This window comes from Callionymus lyra, chromosome 13, assembly GCF_982586985.1.
Source record: "Callionymus lyra chromosome 13, fCalLyr1.hap1.1, whole genome shotgun sequence".
Lineage (NCBI taxonomy): Eukaryota > Metazoa > Chordata > Actinopteri > Syngnathiformes > Callionymidae > Callionymus > Callionymus lyra.
The window spans coordinates 17,884,954-17,905,699 of NC_141830.1; the positions used below are offsets into that span (position 1 = coordinate 17,884,954).

At 38.4% G+C, this 20,746-nt stretch overlaps 2 protein-coding genes across 2 annotated transcripts; both read right to left on the reverse strand.

Moving 5' to 3' along the window:
* Positions 1-423: 423 nt before the first annotated feature.
* On the reverse strand, positions 424-11,113 carry LOC148067601 (cytochrome P450 4B1-like). The gene is made up of 14 exons (XM_087806403.1): positions 11,106-11,113; positions 10,344-10,357; positions 7,501-7,610; positions 6,920-7,064; positions 6,715-6,759; positions 6,529-6,656; positions 6,086-6,210; positions 5,630-5,784; positions 4,784-4,890; positions 2,995-3,185; positions 2,674-2,807; positions 2,468-2,532; positions 768-850; positions 424-604 (listed from the first exon to the last, which is right to left on the reverse strand). Exons 1-14 carry the CDS (start codon positions 11,111-11,113, stop codon positions 424-426), a joined length of 1,491 nt encoding a protein of 496 aa, XP_087662529.1.
* A 2,356-nt stretch (positions 11,114-13,469) lies between these two features.
* LOC148067602 (cytochrome P450 4B1-like) lies at positions 13,470-20,512 on the reverse strand. Its single transcript, XM_087806404.1, has 12 exons — positions 20,440-20,512; positions 19,784-19,928; positions 19,576-19,620; positions 19,390-19,517; positions 18,082-18,206; positions 17,822-17,976; positions 17,651-17,757; positions 16,363-16,553; positions 16,033-16,166; positions 15,819-15,883; positions 13,805-13,887; positions 13,470-13,650 (listed from the first exon to the last, which is right to left on the reverse strand). Exons 1-12 carry the CDS (start codon positions 20,500-20,502, stop codon positions 13,470-13,472), a joined length of 1,422 nt encoding a protein of 473 aa, XP_087662530.1. The 5' UTR covers positions 20,503-20,512.
* Positions 20,513-20,746: the final 234 nt, after the last annotated feature.

The following is a 20,746-nucleotide window of genomic DNA, read 5'->3' on the forward strand; positions in this document are numbered from 1 at the left end:
GCGACTGAAGCAACTCCGTGTATTGATCCTTTTACAAACAACGCTGTTTGTTAAAGCAATCATGATTCCTAAAATCAAACGAAAGTGTTCCATCATGGAATCAAGTTTAAGAAATTGAAACACAACATACACTTGCAATGAGGAGAATGTCCAGCCTACAAAATTGTTATATGAAATTAATGAAAATTTGGAAAGATTGACATTTTTGAGTGGAATGTGAATCCTGTGTAGGCCTTTTAATGCTTAAGGGAATTATCTATTTTGTAATAACAATGAATAAAAAGTGTCGATCTACACAAACAATGACATTATTTCATTCACAGCAATTACATTTTAACTTTTAAATATATTTTTGTACATGTTGAAGAGCTCAATGTTTTCGTAGATTGTTTATATTTAGCTGCTAACTGGGGCCTCTTGTGCTTATGAATTGTTATGATCCACAGGCTGGATTTTAATGTAGAGCCCATTGAGAGAGCGAAGAACCACGCGAGGAACGACCTGGGGTTTAAAGTTGGGCTCCTCCATCAGCTGGTATCTCCTCAGTGTCTCCGCAACGACTACTTTCAGCTCGTTCATGGCAAAGTTCTGACCAATGCATTTCCTGGAAAAATAGATGAGATAAATGAGATAAATCGTTGACGATCGAAATGAGCTTAAGTCTTACATGGTACAAAAATGGCTACATATTATACAACTGTTTTTAACTCAAAAACCACAAGGCAACGGGAAGTTAGATTTGGGATCCTACAGAGTTGTTGACAAACCTGGGACCAGCAGCGAAGGGAACAAACGCATGTGGCGATCTCTTGGCAACATTCTCAGGCAGGAAGCGAAGAGGATCAAAGACCTTGAAGGAAAAATGGATTTAAATCAAATCTTCTTTTCACTCATTGATGGCGTATTGACAGGTAGTTTAATGAAGCTTCATGAAGCAGTGTCATTTCTTTCGGACTAGATGGCCGTCTCTGGACTATTTTCCTTTTTCCTGGACTGTGCATCAGATTAATAAAACCTTTAAATAAATGTGTGGATCAGATGGTGAAAAAAATACCCCCCAAAAATGATTTTAAAAACCTGTCCAAGAACTTAAACACGGCTAGCATATACAGTCCTGTGAAAAAGTTTTAGGCAAGTGTGAAAAAATGCCGAAACTAAGAATGCTTTCAAAAATATAAATAATAATTGTTTATTTTAATCAATTTAGAAAATTCAAAGTGAGCGAACAAAGGAGAAATCTAAATCAAAACAATATTTGTTGTTACTACCCTTTGCCTTCAAACAAGCATCAATTCTTATAGGTACATTAGCACAAAGTCAGGGGTTTTGTAGGATTATAGTGAAGTGTATGATCAACCAATTATACCAAACAGGTGCTAATGATCATCAATTTCCCAAGTAGGTTGAAACAGTCATTCAGTGAAAAAGATACAGCTGTGTATGAGCTTAAAACTGGGTTAGGAACAGCTAAACTCTGCTGCCAAGCTGAGGTTGTGGAATAGTTTCATGTCACAGGCTGCGTCAGCAAGGTTTCTCCCAGACAAAGATTTCAAAGCAGATTGGGGTTTCAAGATGTGAAGTTCAGCAGCATAGGAACTGGGGAGCATAAAAATGGCAGCAGGTGCTCTGGACTCATCAAAATTTGAAATATTTGGCTGTAGCAGAAGGCAGTTTGTTCGCAGAAGGGCTGGAGAGCGCTACAATAATGTGTGTCTACAGGCAACAGTAAAACATGGTGGAGGTTCCTTGCAAGTTTGGGGCTGAATTTCTGCAAATGGAGTTGGAGATCTGGTCAGGATTAATGGTATCCATCAGGAAGGCGTATGATTGTCCCAAAATGTATTCTGCAGCAGGACAACAACCCCAAGCATATAGCCAACGTCATTAAGAAATATCTTCAGCGTAAAGAAGAAGAAGTCCTGGAAGCGATGGTGTGGACCCCACAGAGCCCTGATCTCAACATCATCTAGTCTGTCTGGGATTACATGAAGAGACAGAAGGATTTGAGAAACATCTACAGAAGATCTGTGGTTAGTTCTCTACCAGCCGAGTTCCTTCAAAAACTGTTGAGTACCAAAAATAATTGATGCAGTGTTGAAGGCAAAGGGTGGTCACAGCAAATATTGATTTGATTTACATTTCTCTTCTGTTCATTCACTGAATTTTGTTAATTGATGAAAATAAACTATTAACACAAAGCATTCTTAGTTTACAGCATTTTTTTCACACCTGCCTAAAACCTTTGCACAGAATTGTATATTTATTTGTGAACCCACATTTGTAATAATAGGACATTTGTTTATGCAGGAAGCTGATTTTTCTGTGTTTATGACAATGAACAATCTTGAGGAAAAACTTTCCAAATACGAAAGAAAGTGTAGTATTAATATATGCTGTACTTTATTATATATATTTTATTTGTTATAGTTTTAATCTAAACCTTGCCATTATCTCTCAGGTAACTTACAGACGGGTTCTCCCAGACAGAAGCGTTCCTCTGCATTGCAAAAATTCCTACTCCAACCCGGAAACCTGTTTAATGTGGAATATTTTCCGTCAGTATTCAACAGACTCTGCAGCGGTTATGCCAATTTACTTCATCAGGGATCGACTGCCAACAGAACACAACGAGGAAAAGCAAATAATAATCTCCAGAGTTACACGGCAGCTGACCTGCAGGCAAACTCCTTCCGTCGACAAAGGTCATAGGTTTGGTCAGAACTCTGGAAATTCCCGGTATAGGAGGGTAGAGACGGAGTGATTCTTTGATGCACATGGTGGTGTACGGGATTTTACCAAGATCCTCCCTAAAACCAGAACATGTTTAATTGAGGCATTTATTTGACATCTATTTTCTACATTTTTATGTTTTAGGATTTAAACAATTTCCCGAAGGAGATATCCAGAGGGATTAATAAAGTTGTATCTATCAAGATTTAAAGAAAAGACGCGTGTCTGCTGATTTCGAATCTTTTTTTAAAACCTTGTACGTACACTTCAAAAGACTCTTTTCCTTGCAGAGCTGCCATCACCTCCTCTCTGCAAAGCTTCTGATGTTCGGGGTTACACGCCAAACTGTAGAGGATGAAGGAGATGCCACTGGCTGTGGTGTCCTGTCCCGCGAACAAGAAGGTGTCCGCCTCTGCCCTGATTTCTTCTTCGGTTAGTCCCTGCTGGTCTTCGTCCTGCAGACACAGAGCAACAAATACAGAACTCAGACCTCATTTTTGATTGTCCTTATGCATTTGACCTATATTATGTGATCATTTTCTACATATTTATATCTATAATTTGCACTTGAGTCAGCCTGGTAACCCTCTTACAGGTGCTACACGGGTCCAATGAAGCTCTACTTGGCCTCAAAATTACCAAAATGACCTACTCTTTAGGCTATTCGTCCACAAAGGACAAAAGGTCAAAAACAGTCATGCGCTAACTACTCCATTTTATTTATTGCTAGGATAGCGTAAATAGTCTCATTTTCTTTCATTCAAAGGAAGGGTTTGAAGTAAATTATTAAGAAAGTTACAGCATTTAAAAAATAACCATTTGGCCATCTTTTAGCCCTCAACCATACCATATAATAATGGTACAGTTAGTGGTCTTAGTGTTTCAGAATTTGTCATGCAGAAGGAGTGAGGAAGAAAAAGAGCTTGATACATGGAATGACAAAACCTCCATAAGATTTGTGGATACAGATGGTTATCTGTCGATTGAATCATCTGCTGCTTGTAAGTAAGTAATTAAGTAATATTTGTAAAGTGCCTTTCTAGACCGGGGTCACAAAGCGCTTAAACAATCAAAACAATACCCGATAAAATATATCTGAATAGATCTGAAAGTGAAAACCAGAATTTTAAAGTTGATCCTGAAAGAAACTGGCAGCCAGTGAGAGATTTAAGGATCTGAGAAATTAATTTTCTCAGTTGAAGGAAACAGTTTCTGGTCAGTTTTCTGCAGTGTTGAACTAGAGACATGTCTTTGTCAAATACAACACTCATGTTTCTATGGCTCAGTTTGACAGACTGACCTAAGTCACCCAAGAACTGACTCAATCCTGGACTCTTATCTTCAGGAGCAATAACCAGAGTTTCAGTTTTGTCCACATTTAGCTGCAAAGTGTTTTTACTCATTGTTCGATTTCTAGTAAACAATTGACTAATCTGTTCAGCCTCTGGGGCTCAATTGGATCAACAGAGCTGGATGTCATCAGCAAAGATGTGGTAAGAAACATCAGTAAATCTCTGAATGATTTTACCCAGGGAAATCATGGTTAACTTTTCCTGAAAAAACTCATTGATATATTTTTAGGTTTAAAACATTTTATTTAAACAGACACACAATCACGTAAACTCCATTGAGGGGGTAATTACAGTATGTTGTCTTTATTTCCCCCCATCTCGCATCTATCAATACTAAATTTGTATCCATTCAATGTGTGTTTTACAGATAAATTAAGATTCCATACTTAATTTAGAATCTGAAAAATAGATGAATGGTGAAAACCCAATCAATTATTTTAAAATAAATTCAGATTTTATTTGATTTAGATTTTTATTTTCATTAAATTTTATTAACTATTAACGAGTTAATATTTAAAAAACAAAAAAAAAATTGTAGTTGTCAGAGGATTATTCATGTTGAAGTATATTTGTTATCATGTCCACCTTGCTATTTTTATATAAAATGTTCTTCCTTTTTATAACGGTGATAACTGTTGAAGTGTATATGGTAGCATGACTGTCACTCACAGTGCAGCCAAACCACTCATCAGATGACCTACTCTTGCCAGCAGCAGGATGTCCAGAAAGTCCAGATGTCTCTTGCTCTGCACTCTGTCCATCTCCTGCTCTTGTTCCAGCTCCTCTTTTCTCGCCCGTATGAGTTTCTCTTCAAAGCAAAACACACAATGCTACACATGTGTTCACACTAAGTGTAAGATTAACATTATTATATACTATACGTGTACGCCATACTTAAATTAATGCTGAAAGATAATCAAAATGTAAAGTATAAATTACTCGCTTGATCTAAGAGCTAAAACACTTGACTACACATTCACAATCAACATTCCACTCCAGACTGATTCACACTGTTTCGAAGCAAGCTTGGATCAGAATTATAGATACGACACCGGTAATTTATAACATCTGTTTATCTGCAAATCACACCTTAAATCATAGATTAAAGAACGAAGGAAGACACACCCGGGAAAGGGAGGCTAAAAGACGGAAACCCCCACCCGAGAACATTTGAATGATTAGATTACAAGTAAACAAATCAGGATGTCTCTCAATGGGGGATCGGGACACAGGGAACTTGAAAGGACAATTTGGCTGGAAAGGATGACCCCCTGGGCAGGAAATTTGCTTTAAATATAGCGATGTTTCTACAGATCGGGGCCTTTTCTCCCGGGACTATTGACCTGTACAGTCGCCAGGACAAAGTGTGTCCGTCGCGATCGTAAGGTTGTATTTTGTTTGACTTGGAGCGGCGAATAAACGACCCATGACACACTCTTGATTCTCCATAATTCTCTACGAAGCGAAGTATAAGACCTGGGATGGACGTGACGTCGTGTTGGAGCGATGGAAGCGTTGAGCGATGATCGTTTTAACAGCTACTGTACCTGTGTGAGTGTGAGCGATCTTGCACGCTTCCCTGAATCGAAATCCATGCGGACTGAGTTGGAAGATCAGATCGCTGTAGTAGGGAAACGTCTGAAATCGCCTGTTGATCAGATCGGTGAGGTCGAACACTGCTTTCACATACGCATTGGTCCCACTGGGAACACGAACATTTCATCAGTCATGGTGATAGTCAACATGTGGTGACAGAACTTATAACGCTAAACATCCTACTATTGACAACATTTGTACGTAGTGCTTTTTCTCCAGTAGATCTAAAAATGTATTCAACTTTAGCAAAGCTTTCTAATAGGGAAAGATGGAGCATGATATCTAGTCTGTATCTGTAATGAATATTTATCAATGGTCAACAACTTACTAACTGAAAAAACATGTTTTTAAACTTTCAAACACATTAGAATTTAAGCGAAAAAACTTTCCGGTTTGTGTCAACTAACCTCTCAGTTTGGCAGTTGCTGTCGTAACTGAAGGCACATTTCAAAATACTTTCCAAAGTCATCAGACTCACATGTTCAAACAGTTCAAAGCATTTTCCACTGTGTGCATAACTTTCCCATTTGTCCTGAAATGAACGAGAAGAGCAACATTAGCTAAACTACAGATTATGTACTATTATGTTTTTTGTATTGTTTTTGATTATTCAAGCACTTTGTGACCCTGGTCTAGAAATTTGCTTTACAAATACCTGTTACTTACTTAGTAATGATAACCTTAAAATGATGATTAATATTGACTCTTAAGGTGTCCTTGCCTCAATTAGAGCCTTTCTTATGTACACAACATCAAGACACGACATTGCAGTTAACTTATTATGACACTATAAGCCTTAGTTTAAACCCCACAGTTTTGGTCTATAATGGGCCTTAATCATTGGACTTACCAACATTGTTTTGACTGAATCGGACATCAGTTTCATGTACGGTTTTAACACGTCATGGTGAAAACCACGTGTCAACAGCCTCCTGTGACGGAACCATTTCTGACCGCGGAGCAACAACAAACCTTCTCCTGAAGACAAGAATGTTAAGGATGTTCATAATCACTGTGAAATACAATCACGACTTACCAATCCATGGTTCAAAAAAAGGGTACACTGCATTATCTTTTGGCTCTGTGGAACAAATGAGGCCCAGAAAACAATCTTAAACATCCCATGTTTGTCTGCTCATTGTAGTATGTGGGGAAAGTGCAAATGTGTTTTTAAGGTTCATGTAAAACATCTTTAGACATTGAAATATAGAAATAAATGTAAGAATCATGTTCATTCTCACCCGTTGTAGCCAGTAGTGTCTTCACATAATCTGGATGGTGCAAGTTGAGGAAAACCATACCAGGACCGACCCAAAGTGGTATGGCATATGGATACTGCTCTTGCCATTGTAAATATTTGGACAACTCATCTCCATCTTTGTACAACTTTAAAGGAGAAATGCAATTAAAATGGTTAGGCCAATGCACTTTAATACCATTTATTCTTTTTTTTTAATAATTAAATTCTTAATCTATTTGATGGATGGAAGTTTATTTTGTCACATGTGTAGCTGATATTTTTCCTATATATGTACCAGATGTATGTGTTTAGCAGGGAGATCTATGAGATACAGTCTCAATAATATGTGAAGAAAAATAATCAATTCAACAATGGCCATTAAAATGCAAAGTTTGAGAAAAAAGGAGCAACCCCCCAACATAATATTATTATATTATTGTCGTTTTATTATTGTATTTATTATTGTCATTACACATTTTGAATCAGAAATATTGCATTCATTTAAAGTGCAAATATCTACATTTCCTGTATAATCTGTTTTCTCTTCCGCTAGAGAAGAGAAACAGAATTTGAAGTACTGACCTCACGAATATGCCCGAAGAGCCAGTGAGTCGGTGGAGCTGGGAACTGCTTCACATACCTCATGGTTTCTCTCCTCTGCTGAACGACCGCGACCAGCTTATAAAGAATCGCTGTCAGACAAACGAGAGCCGCGACATGATACACATGGATATTGTCTAGAAATTCCATTGCTGCCATTGAAGTGTCCGTGTCTTTGGGATCTGTGTACAAAAAACTTGAAATTAAGAACTTATGAAATAGCGAGAAGAGACGAGGGTATTGGGGGCGGGGCCAGCTGGTGTGTCACCGGAGTGAGTATTTCAGGTAAGTTTATTTTGCAGTGCATTTGGTTTGCTTTGGACGTTATTTATAGGGGCCAACAATAATAATATTTAAAAACAATAAAGATGGAAAAAAGAATAATGATTTATTATTTGGATAAGATTAAACATTTAGTCTTGACGAGAATGCTATATTGAGAATTTAAAGAATAATAGATATTGAAAAACAAGAAAATAATTGGTGGTTAGAGATTTGAAACTTTTGACATGACCAGTTTTTGTATTTTTTATTTTAGATAATAAAACAATTATTCACCAAAACGATCACTTGTCTAATCATTTTATTTTTACACGTTTAAGGGGGTGAATGCATCAGATCTGTACAGCGTAGAATTGTCGTCAATGATTAAAAAAATAAACCAAATTTAGGACAAGTGTAAAAGCAGTCCTTTGCTGCCACCTGCTGTCCAAACATTCTAGTTGTAGAAACCAAGGTTGAATGCTGCAGGTGTAACATCATCCAGTCATTCATTTTGTTGATTTTTCTGTTAATCACAAATACATGACCATACAACAGACCTGTGGAGGAAATATTTGAAAAAAATAAAAAAGTAATTTCCAATTCTTCAAAAAAAACACTCTGAAAATGTCTTAGTACTTATGGATATCAAAAAAGGTAACAAAATACAATTGTTGTACAATTCCTCAATATTTTTACAAAGTATGTTTTGGTCCCTGAGAAGCACATCAGTGCCATAATAAACATTAAAAATGTTGAAACTATTCTAATTCAAATGTTATTTACCTTGACCCAGAGACCGCAAAAGGAAACGTTTTATTCAAAGGTTTAATATTACGATTCCAATAATTCAAAAGTGAATTCTAAATTATATACATTTTTAGTCTGGAGCCTTTTAAATTCAATATAAATGTTGATACTATGATACCAACATTTTAATAATGATTTAAAAGAGATTATTCAATAAAACATATTCTTAAAAAAATTAAAGTTTTAACATTTAAAATGTTTAATCAATATTCTAATGGCACTGATATACTTCCATGCCTGGACCTCACTTTGAAATACACTAGTAGCACAACACAACCCTGTGGCGGCAGTGATATTTATAATGAACTAAAACTAAACTAAAGTTATAAAGACGGATTCTCTTGCAGTGCTCAAAAAGAAGTAACTGAACCAACAGTGTGTTCTATTGAGGACTGTGTTCAGCCGGAGTCATGTAACACTGACAAGGTTACAACTGAACCGTCTGGTTTCACATGACAATGTTCCTTCTGCTGACCTCTGCCTATGATAGCAGTATTACGACTTTCTCTGAGGTAACGACGCTAATCAATTTTTAAGAGCTGCATCATCACTTTTGATTACACCTGTGCAGCACTTATATTTATACGGCCCATTTTAAATAGTAAAACTATAAACCTGATCATTTTGAGATGTTTCTGGCAGCGAACTAACAATTACTTTCTGTACTTCTTCATCATTCATTCCCAGTTTAAGTAAGTAAGTAAGTAAATTATATTTGTTGAGCACTTTTCCAAACCAGGGTCACAAAGCGCTTAAACAATCAAAACAAAACCCAATAAAATATATACTCAAACAGATCAAGATAACACAGAGACCAACACAGGAGTCTCAGAAGATCAAGGAAAACCCTGCACAAATAAAAATGTCTTGAGATGTTTCTTAAAGGAGTCAGTAGATCATCAAACACAGAGAGAAGAAGATCGTTCCAAAGCTTAGGAGCAACAGCCTCGAAGGATTTCTCTCCTCTGGTCCTGAACTGTGTGCGAGGAACTATCAGCAGATTCTATATATATTATATTATGACTATTGCATTTAAATACATTTCTTAATGTATTTTTTCTCATTTAGGTTCAGTGCCTTATATGCTCACGAGAGCATGAGAATACAGCACCTGCTGAGCACCTCAGCGGCAGCGTACCCTGCGGACCCTTCTGGTATTATATCTATTCAATACAACCTCTTCTTTAGTTGAATCCAAATAAAGTTTTATTTTTGCACACATGTTACCTTATAACTTTGTTTTACCAGTGTCCAGGAAGCAACAGCTGGATAAGGCCTTGCTGAACCTTGTTTTGATGAATACACAGCCATTGTCTGTGGTGGAGAATGATGGCTTTAGGGCCTTTGTTCACCTCCTGGATCCAACATACATGATCCCAGGAAGGAAGGCCCCGAAAAAGATGTTGGAGTAGAAATACAAGACCACCAAAGAACAGGCTGCAAGGGAAGTTGCAAAGGCTTCTTCTATCTGCTTAACAGCGGACATCTGGACCTCCATTAACATGGCTGCCTACTTGGCAGGCACTGGGCACTTCATCACCGAAGAGGTCCAGAGCAAAACTGTACAAAAGTCATTGGCACAAATTTGTGCAAGACGTGGACACCCGCTGGAATAGCACCTTCTCAATGCTCCGGCGGCGATACAAGCAGAGGGAACCCCTGGGAGCAGCCCTCAGCAGTCTTAACACTACCCTCCTGCCATTTTCTGCTGAGGAATATGAAACCATAAATCACTGCATCTTAGTCCTCTCTACCTTCCACCAGGCCACTGAGGAGATGTCAACAGAAAGGAGGGTGTCGGGATCAAAGGTGATACCCATGGTACAGATCTGCTTCAAAAATATTAACCCGCAGGAAAAACTTGCCATTCTGGACAACATTATTAACGCTGACAACATTATTAGATCCCAGATTTAAAGAAATGGGCTTCTGCAGCACACCAAGTCTGTCAGGCAGCTGTGGAAAGACTAACAAGAGAATGTGCCAATATAATGCCTGAACCAGCTGTGCCACTGCCACCTGCACAGGGTCCATCCCCTTCCCAGAGCAGCAGCCTCTGGGACCTACTGGACAGCCATGTAGAAGCATAGCGTCCATCAAATTGTACTGCAAATGCAATTGCAGAAGTCCGCAGGTAAAACTAAAAATGTACTTTTCTATTTTGTATTAATATCTTACTGAATTAATAATCAGCTTGCATATTATTTCTTTAGAGATATCTGAAGGACAAAATGCTGCCCAGGCGAGGGCCCGTTGGGTCCTAATAAGTCAATGCAATATCTTTGCACACCCGCAACCTCAGTCCCCTGCCAGAGGATCTTTTTGAAGGCTGGTGAGGTCGTCCGCCAATGAAGATGCCGATTAAAGCCAAGCACAATTGAGCAGATTTTATTTTTAAATAAAAATTTGGTGTTGCACAAGCATTAACATTAACACAATACACACAGTTTTCTTATGCACATATTAACTTTATTTTGACACTGTAGCACAAGCACAATCCCACATAACAAACGTACCTGTCCATTTGAAACTTTTCATATTATGTGTCACATCACAAACATGGTCTTAATCAGTTTATCCTGTGATGTCCCACCATAAGTGGTCTTCACTGAATTGCAGAAAAAGTTCTCACAAACGTGTTTCATACAATAACGGGTAGTAACAGAACAACATGTTTAACATTTTATTAGTCAAATGACATAACATTGTAACACTTAACTCAAAAACTCAAAATGGAGATTAAAGTCTCCAAGAATAAGAACAGATTCCATTTGAATAACGGAAGATAAGAACTCACTAAAGTCTTTCAAGAACACCGCCGTAGGACCGGGCGGACGGTTGATTGACACACAATATAAAGGTGTTGTAGAACCAACCAAGATCATCTGAGACACAAAAGAAGTGAATTCCTGTGTCTGAATCACTTTGCAAAAACAACTCTCCCTATAAACTGTAGCAAGACCACCCCCACGACCAGAGAGGCAAGGCTTCCCTAGGACAGCGCTCCCTACTGGACAGAGTTCATTTAGATGAATAAACTCTTTGTTCTCTCTGCCAAATCTCAGACAGACACAATAAATCCAACTTTTCTCTTGGGAAGAGATCATTCAGAGAAAAGGATTTATTTGTAACGGAGCGAGCATTCAAAAGACCCACTTGCAGAGAGGAATGCTGATCAAACATCGTACAGTTTTGGCGAGCGATCGCTGCTGCGCATCTCATGCTCAAAAAAGTTACTCTTCAGCTCATTCAGAACTCTGGAGCTCTTATCCTGACTAAGACGAAGTGGCGCGATCACATTCCTCCTGTGCTGTCCTCTTTACATTGGCTTCACTTCCAGAATTTAGAATACAATTTAAAATCTTCTTTTAACCTACAAAGCTTTACATGGTCTAGCACCAATATACATCACAGATCTAATCCAAACATGAGTTGCTGGGATTTGTTTTTATTTTCTCCAATACAGTCTTACTCAAACTGTAGTGTCTTGAGATAACTTTGTTATCTTGTAACTTCTATCTATCTATCTATTACAAAGACACTGCTTCTTTAAGTGTCATAACACATACTGAATTACATGTTAAGTTAAATTTACAATAAAAAAAAAAAGAAGTTTTTTTGCAGTTTCTTTGTGTATGATTGTTATGAGTGTGTAGAAAATATCTCTGATGTCTGGTGCAAAGGACAGTTTGTTAATCGTTTTCCTGTAGTTTTTAAATAATTTGGTTTATTGTCTATGATGTATGTCAGTATAATTAAAATGTGTTTTGTATCCAAACAAGGAGCATAATAAACATTATTGTCCATCATTAGCCGCCAAAGAGTTGATTTCTACATGTAATTAATATTGTCTAAGTTTAATATGAGACTTTTTTCGAGTTTAGGTGCCTAACCTTGATTTTAAACGCAATACTTGCTAGCTTAGCTTAGTTTAGCATACCTAATTAGCAAACGTTAGATTAAAATTATTTTATATGTACACGCCATACTTAAATGAATGCTAAAAGATTATCCAAATCTAAAGTATATATTGCTTGCTTGATCTAAGAGCGGGAACGTTTGACTACACATTCAAAATCAACATTCCATTCCAGATTGATTCACACTGGTTCGAGGCAAGCTTGGATCAGAGTTAGAGATACGATACCGGTCGTTCCAAACAATTGTTTGTCTGCCATTCACACCTTAAATTGTAATTTCAAAGAACGAAGCAAGAAGGGGGAGCGAAAGATGGAAGAGAAAGTGACCCCTGCCCGAAAACATTTGAATAATTTGATTACAGGAAGACAAATTAGGACGTCTCTCAATGCGGGTCAGTGACACAGGGAACTTGAAAGAACAATTTGGCCGGAAAGGACGACCCCCCTGAGTGGGAAATTTGCCTTAAATATAGCAATGTTTCTAGACCCGGGACGGAAGTGACGTCCTGTTTGAGCGACGGAAGCGACTCTGTGTTTTGATCCTTTTACAAACAACGCTGTTTGTTAAAGCAATCATGATTCCTAATATTTCCACAAAAGTGTTCCATCATGGAATCACTATCGCTCATCAAGTTTAAGAAATTGAAACACAACATACTCTTGCGATGAGGAGAATGTCCAGCCTACAAAATTGTTATATGAAATTAATGAAAATTTGGAAAGATTGACATTTTTGAGTGGAATGTGAATCCTGTGTAGGCCTTTTAATGCTTAAGGGAATTATCCATTTTGTAATAACAATGAATAAAAAGTGTCGATCTACCTAAACAATGATATTATTTCATTCATAGCATTTACATTTTAACTTTTAAATATATTTTTGACACATTTGTACATGTTGAAGAGCTCAATGTTTTCGTAGAATCTTTATATTTAGCTGATAACTGATGCCTCTTGTTCTTATGAATTGTTATGATCCACAGGCTGGATTTTAATGTAGAGGCCGTTGAGAGAGCGAAGAACAACGCGAGGAACGACCTGGGGTTTAAAGTTAGGCTCCTCCATCAGCTGGTATCTCCTCAGTGTCTTTGCGACGGCTACTTTCAGCTCGTTCATGGCAAAGTTCTGACCAATGCATTTCCTGGAAAAATAAATGAGATAAATCGTTGACGATCGAAATGAGCTTAAGTCTTACACGGTACAAAAATGGCTACATATTATACAACTGTTTTTAACTCAAAAACCACAAGGCAACGGGAAGTTAGATTTGGGATCCTACAGAGTTGTTGACAAACCTGGGACCAGCAGCGAAGGGAACAAACGCATGTGGCGATCTCTTGGCAACATTCTCAGGCAGGAAGCGAAGAGGATCAAAGACCTTGAAGGAAAAATGGATTTAAATCAAATCTTCTTTAGATGTCTCTGCAATATTTTATTTTGTTTTGATCTGTTGTAATGAAACATCACATCATTTTTAAACTGATGGCGCCACCTATTGACCTCTAAACAACATGACACTGTTTCATGAAGCTTCATCAGCCCATCACTAGTTTAAAGTAGTAATAGTTTAATGAAGCTTCATGAAGCAGTGTCATTATTTTCGGACTTGATGGCCATCTTTGGACTATTTTCCTTTCTGATCAGATGATGAAAAAAATACCCCCCAAAAAGGATTTTAAAAACCTGTCCAAGAACTTAAACACGGCTAGCATATACAGTACTGTGAAAAAGGTTTAGGCAGGTGTGAAAAAATGCTGTAAACTAAAAATGCTTTTAAAAATATAAACAATAATTGTTTATTTTTATCAAATATAAAAATTTAAGAATCTAAATCAAATCAATATTTGTTGTTACTACCCTTTGCCTTCAAACCAGCATGAATTCTTATTGGTACATTAGCACAAAGTCAGGGGTTTTGTAGGATTATAGTGAAGTGTATGATCAACCAATTATACCAAAGAGTTGCTAATGTTCATCAATTTCACAAGTAGGTTGAAACAGTCATTAAGGAAAAAAGATACAGCTGTGTAGGAGCTAAACTAAACTGGGTGAGGAAAAGCCAAACTCTGGTACCAAGCTGAGGTTGTGGAAGAGTTTCATGTCACAGGTCACACACTATGGCAAGACTGGGCACAGCAACAAGACACATGATAGTTCTACTGCGTCAGCAAGGTTTCTCCCAGACAAAGATTTCAAAGCAGACTGGGGTTTCAAGACGTTCAAGCTCTTTTGAAGAAGCACAAAGAAACAACGTTGAGGATCGTAGACGCAGTGGTCGGCCAAGGAAACTTAGTGCAGCAGATGAAAGACACACCCATCTGCTGTCCGGAGAAGTGTGGCCAGAACTGGTCTTCATGGAAGAGTTGCAGCCAAAAAGCCATTTCTCCGACATAGAAACAAGACCAAGCGACTCAACTATGCATGAAAGCATAGGAACTGGGGAGCAGAAAAATGGCAGCAGGTGCTCTGGACTGATCAAAATTTGATATATTTGGCTGTAGCAGAAGGCAGTTTGTTCGCAGAAGGGCTGGAGAGCGGTACAATAATGTGTGTCTACAGGCAACAGTGAAACATGGTGGAGGTTCCTTGCAAGTTTGGGGCTGAATTTCTGCAAATGGAGTTGGAGATTTGGTCAGGATTAATGGTATCCATCAGGAAGGCGTATGATTGTCCCAAAATGTATTCTGCAGCAGGACAACAATCCCAAGCATATAGCCAACGTCATTAAGAAATATCTTCAGCGTAAAGAAGAAGAAGTCCTGGAAGCGATGGTGTGGCCCCCACAGAGCCCTGATCTCAACATCATCTTGTCTGTCTGGGATTACATGAAGAGACAGAAGGATTTGAGAAACATCTACAGAAGATCTGTGGTTAGTTCTCCAAGATGTTTGGAACAACCTACCAGCCGAGTTCCTTCAAAAACTGTTTGCATGAGTACCTAGAAGAATTGATGCAGTTTTGAATGCAAAGGGTGGTCACAGCAAATATTAATTTGATTTACATTTATCTGCTGTTCATTCAGTGCATTTTGTTAATTGATGAAAATAAACTATTAACACAAAGCATTCTTAGTTTACAGAACTTTTTCACACCCGCCTAAAACTTTTGCACAGAACTGTATATTTATTTGGGAACACACATTTGTAATAATAATACATTTGTTGATGCAGGAAGCTGATTTTTCTGTGTTTATGACAATGAACAATCTTGAGGAAAAACTTTCCAAATACAAAATAAAGTGTAGTATTAACATATGCTGTACTTATATTATATTTGGTAAACCTTGCCATTATCTCTCAGGTAACTTACAGACGGGTTCTCCCAGACAGAAGCGTTCCTCTGCATTGCAAAAATTCCTACTCCAACCCGGAAACCTGTTTAATGTGGAATATTTTCAGTCAGTATTCAACAGATTTAAATACTCTGCAGCGGTTATGCGAATTTACTTCATCAGGGATCGACTGCCAACAGAACACAACAAGGAAAAGCAAATAATAATCTCCAGAGTTATGCGGCAACTGACCTGCAGGCAAACTCCTTCCGTCGACAAAGGTCATGGGTTTGGTCAGAACTCTGGAAATTCCCGGTACAGGAGGGTAGAGACGGAGTGATTCTTTGATGCACATGGTGGTGTACGGAATTTTACCAAGATCCTCCCTAAAACCAGAACATGTTTAATTAAGGCATTTATTTTATATCTATTTTCTACATTTTTATGTTTTAGGATTTAAACAATTTCCTGAAGGAGATATCCAGAGGGATTAATAAAATTGTATCTATCTATCTAAGATTTAGAGAAAAGAGCCGTGTCTGCTGAGTGATCTCAAATATTTTTTTAAAACCTGCTACCTACACTTCAAACGACTCTTTTCCTTGCAGAGCTTCCATCACCTCCTCTCTGCAAAGTTTCTGGTGTTCGGGGTTACACGCCAAACTGTAGAGGATGAAGGAGATGCCACTGGCCGTGGTGTCGTGTCCCGCGAACATGAAAGTGTCCGCCTCTGCCCTGATTTCTTCGTCGGTTAGTCCCTGCTGGTCTTCGTCCTGCAGACACGGAGCGTCTTTTAGACCTCAATCATCTCATATAATTATAGGACAGCTAGTGGTGTTGGTGTTTCAGAATTTGTCATGTAGAAGGAGTGAGGAAAAAAAGAGCTTGATACATCGAATGACAAAACCTCCATAAGATTTGTGGATACAGATGGTTATCTGAAATAACCTAAAGATTGAATCCTATGCTGCTTGTAAGTAAGTAAGTAAGTAAGTAAGTAACTAAGTAAGTAAGTAGGTGATATTTGTAGAGCTCTTTTCCAGACCAGGGTCACAAAGCGCTTAAACAATCAAAACAATACCAAATAAAATATATACTTAAAAAGACACCACGAGACAAACACAGGAGTCTCAGAGAATCAAGAATAAGCCTGCACGAATAAAAGTGACTTAAGATGTTTCTTGAAGGAGTCAGTAGACTCCATCAAACGCAGAGAGAGAGGAAGGTCGTTCCAAACCTTAGTGCACTGATCCACAGACCTCAGAACCTGAGCTGGGGTGTAAGGCTGGATCAGATCAGTGATGTAAGGAGGAGCCTGACCATGAATAGCTCAGAAAGTTAGAACAGGAATTTTAAAGTCAATCCTGAAATAAACTGGCAAGCAGTGAAGAGATTTAAGGATCTGAGAAATGTGAGTTCTTTTACTAGAGCAGGTGAGAATCCTCGCTACAGAGTTCTGTATCAACTCCAGGCGAGACAGCTCCTTCTTGTTAAGACATGAAAACAAACTTTTGCAATAGTCCAGACGAGAAGACACAAACGCATGGATTACAAGCTCCAGATCATGTTGTGACAACATTTTCCTAAGTTTAAAGATTTTTCTCAGTTGAAGGAAACAGTTTCTGGTCAGTTTTCTGCAGTGTTGAACTAGAGACATGTCCTTGTCAAATACAACACCCAGGTTTCTCAGGCTCAGTTTGACAGACTGGGCTAAGTCACCCAAGTACTGACTCAACCCTGGAATCTTATCCTCAGGAGCAATCACCAGAGTTTCAGTTTTGTCCACATTTAGCTGTAAAGTGTTTTTACTCAGCCATTGTTTGATTTCTTGCAAGCAATTGACTAAGCTGTTCAGCCTCTGGTGACCTACTCTTGCCAGCAGCAGGATGTCCAGAAAGTCCAGATGTCTCTTGCTCTGCACTCTGTCCATCTCCTGCTCTCGTTCCAGCTCCTCTTTTCTCGCCCGTATGAGTTTCTCTTCAAAGAAAAACACACAATGTTAGACATGTGTTCACACTAAGACACAACACAGCTACAGTACCTGTGTGAGTGTGAGCGATCTTGCACGCTTCCCTGAATTGGAATCCATGCGGACTGAGCTTGAAGATCAGATCGCTGTAGTAGGGAAACGTCTGATATCGCCTGTTGATCAGATCGGTGAGGTCGAACACTGCTTTCACGTACGCATTGGTCCCACTGGGAACACAAACATTTCATCAGTCATGGTGATAGTGGTGACAGAACTTATAACGCTAAACATCCCACTATTTATGACCATTTGTTACATTTGTGTCAGCTAACCTCTCAGTTTGGCAGTTGCTGTCGTAGCTGAAGGCACATTTCAAAATACTTTCCAAAGTCATCAGACTCACATGTTCAAACAGTTCAAAGCATTTTCCACTGTGTGCATATATTTCCCATTTGTCCTGAAATGAACGAGAAGAGCGATATTAGCTTGATAAAATACAGAAAGTCTGTTCATTGCTATGCATTAGGTGTGCAGTACAGGAGCACCTCAGGGGACAGTACTGGCCCCTCTCCTCTTCACCATCTACACTTCAGACTTCTGCTACAACTCCGAGCTGAGTCTCGTCCAGAAGTATGCTGACTACACTGCCATTGTTGGATGCATCAGGGACAACAGCGAAGACGAGTAAAGAAGTCTGATACGTGACTTTGTGGACTGGAGTGAGAGGAACCACTTTCAGCTGAACACCTCAAAGACCAAGGACCTGGTCTTGGACTTTGGGAGGTCCAGGACAAAGCCCCGTTCAGTGCCCATAAGAGGTGACGAGGTGGAGATAGTTGACAACTATAAGTACCTCGGTGTGTGGATGGACAGTAAACTGGACTGGTCCTGCAACGAGACCATGTCTATAAGAAAGTTCAGAGTAGACTGGACTGGACTCACTGGTGACAGTTGCTGAGAGGAGATCATTGAACAAACTACTGTCCATCATGGATGATGACAGTCATCCTCTGAACACTGTCATCAGTGATCAGAGAAGCAGATGGAGTGCACGAATGCTCCTCCCATGATGCAACACTAATAGACTCAGGGACTCATTCATTCTTTGTGCTATTAGACTTCCAGGACTTCTTCTAGAGTTTGGGGGCAGGAGTGGAGCGAAAAGATGATTCTATTCCATGTTAATCTTTGGATCCTTTGTCTTTGTCTTGTTATTTTTATTTGATCTATGTTCTTTATCTTAGACTTAGATTGTATCATTGTATCTTGTTCTTTCTTTTTATAGAAACTTTGTTCTTGTTCTTATTTTTATTTTTTCCAAATTATCGTCTGTATTGCTGTGCATTATATCTGTCTATCTATATGTCTATCTATCTGTCTATCTGTCTATCTGTCTATCTATCTATCTATCTATAGAAAGGCGCTTTACGAATACCTGTTACTTACTTAGTAATGATAACCTTAAAATGATGATTAATATTGACTCTTAAGGTTTCCTTGCCTCAACTAGAGCCTTCTTTATGTACACAACATCAAGACATGAAATTGCAGTTAACTTATTATGACATTAGGAGGAGCCAGAAGCCTTAGTTAAAATCCTACAGTTTAATTCTATAATGGGCCCTAATCATTGGACTTACCAACATTGTTTTGACTGAATCGGACATCAGTTTCATGTACGGTTTTAACACGTCATAGTGAAAGCCACGTGTCAACAGCCTCCTGTGACGGAACCATTTCTGACCGCGGAGCAACAACAAACCTTCTCCTGAAGACAAGAATGTTAAGGATGTTCATAATTACTGTGAAAAACAATCACGACTTACCAATCCATGGTTCAAAAAAAGGGTACACTGCATTATCTTTTGGCTCTGTGGAACAAATGAGGCCCAGAAAACAATCTTAAAAATCCCATGTTTGTCTGCTCATTGTAGTATGTGGGGAAAATGCAGATGTGTTTTTTTTTAGGTTCATGTAAAACATCTTTAGACATTGAATTATAGAAATAAATGTAAGAATCATGTTCATTCTCACCCGTTGTAGCCAGTAGTGTCTTCACATAATCTGGATGGTGCAAGTTGAGGAAAACCATACCAGGACCGACCCAAAGTGGTATGGCATATGGATACTGCTCTTGCCATTGTAAATATTTGAACAACTCATCTCCATCTTTGTACAACTTTAAAGGAGAAAATAAATTAAATGGGTTACTTTAATACCATTTATTCTTCATACATTTCTTATATATTTTGTAATAATTAATCATTTTTATTTGAGCAAATTCTTAATCTATTTGATGACAAAATATTATGAATAAGTATTGGTGGATGGATGGAAGTTTATTGTGTCACATGTGTAGGCGTATCTTTTTCCTATATATGTACCAGTTGCATGTGTTTAGCAGGGAGATCTATGAGATACAGTCTCAATAATATGTGAAGAAAAATAATCAATTCAACAATAGCTACTAAAATGAAAGTTTGAGAAAAAGGAGCAACCCCCCAACATATAACCCAAATGATTAAACTAACTTGAGACACGAAAATATTATTATATTATTGTATTTATTATTGTCATTACACATTTTGAATCAGCAATATTGCATTCATTTTAGGTGCAAATATCTACATTTCCTTCATAATCAGTTTTCTCTTCCGCTAGAGAAGAGAAATAGAATTTGAAGTACTGACCTCACGAATATGCCCGAAGAGCCAGTGAGTCGGTGGAGCTGGGAACTGCTCCACATACCTCATGGTTTCTCTCCTCTGCTGAACGACCGCGACCAGCTTATAAAGAATCGCTGTCAGACAAACGAGAGCCGCGACCTGATACACATGGATATTGTCTAGAAACCCCGTTGCTGCCATTGAAATGTCCGTGTCTTCCGGATCTGTGTACAAAACTTTGGCAGGAATGATATATAGCGAGAAGAGACAAGGGTTTTGGGGCGGGGCCAGCTGGTGTGTCACTGGAATGAGTACATTATGTACTGCTGAA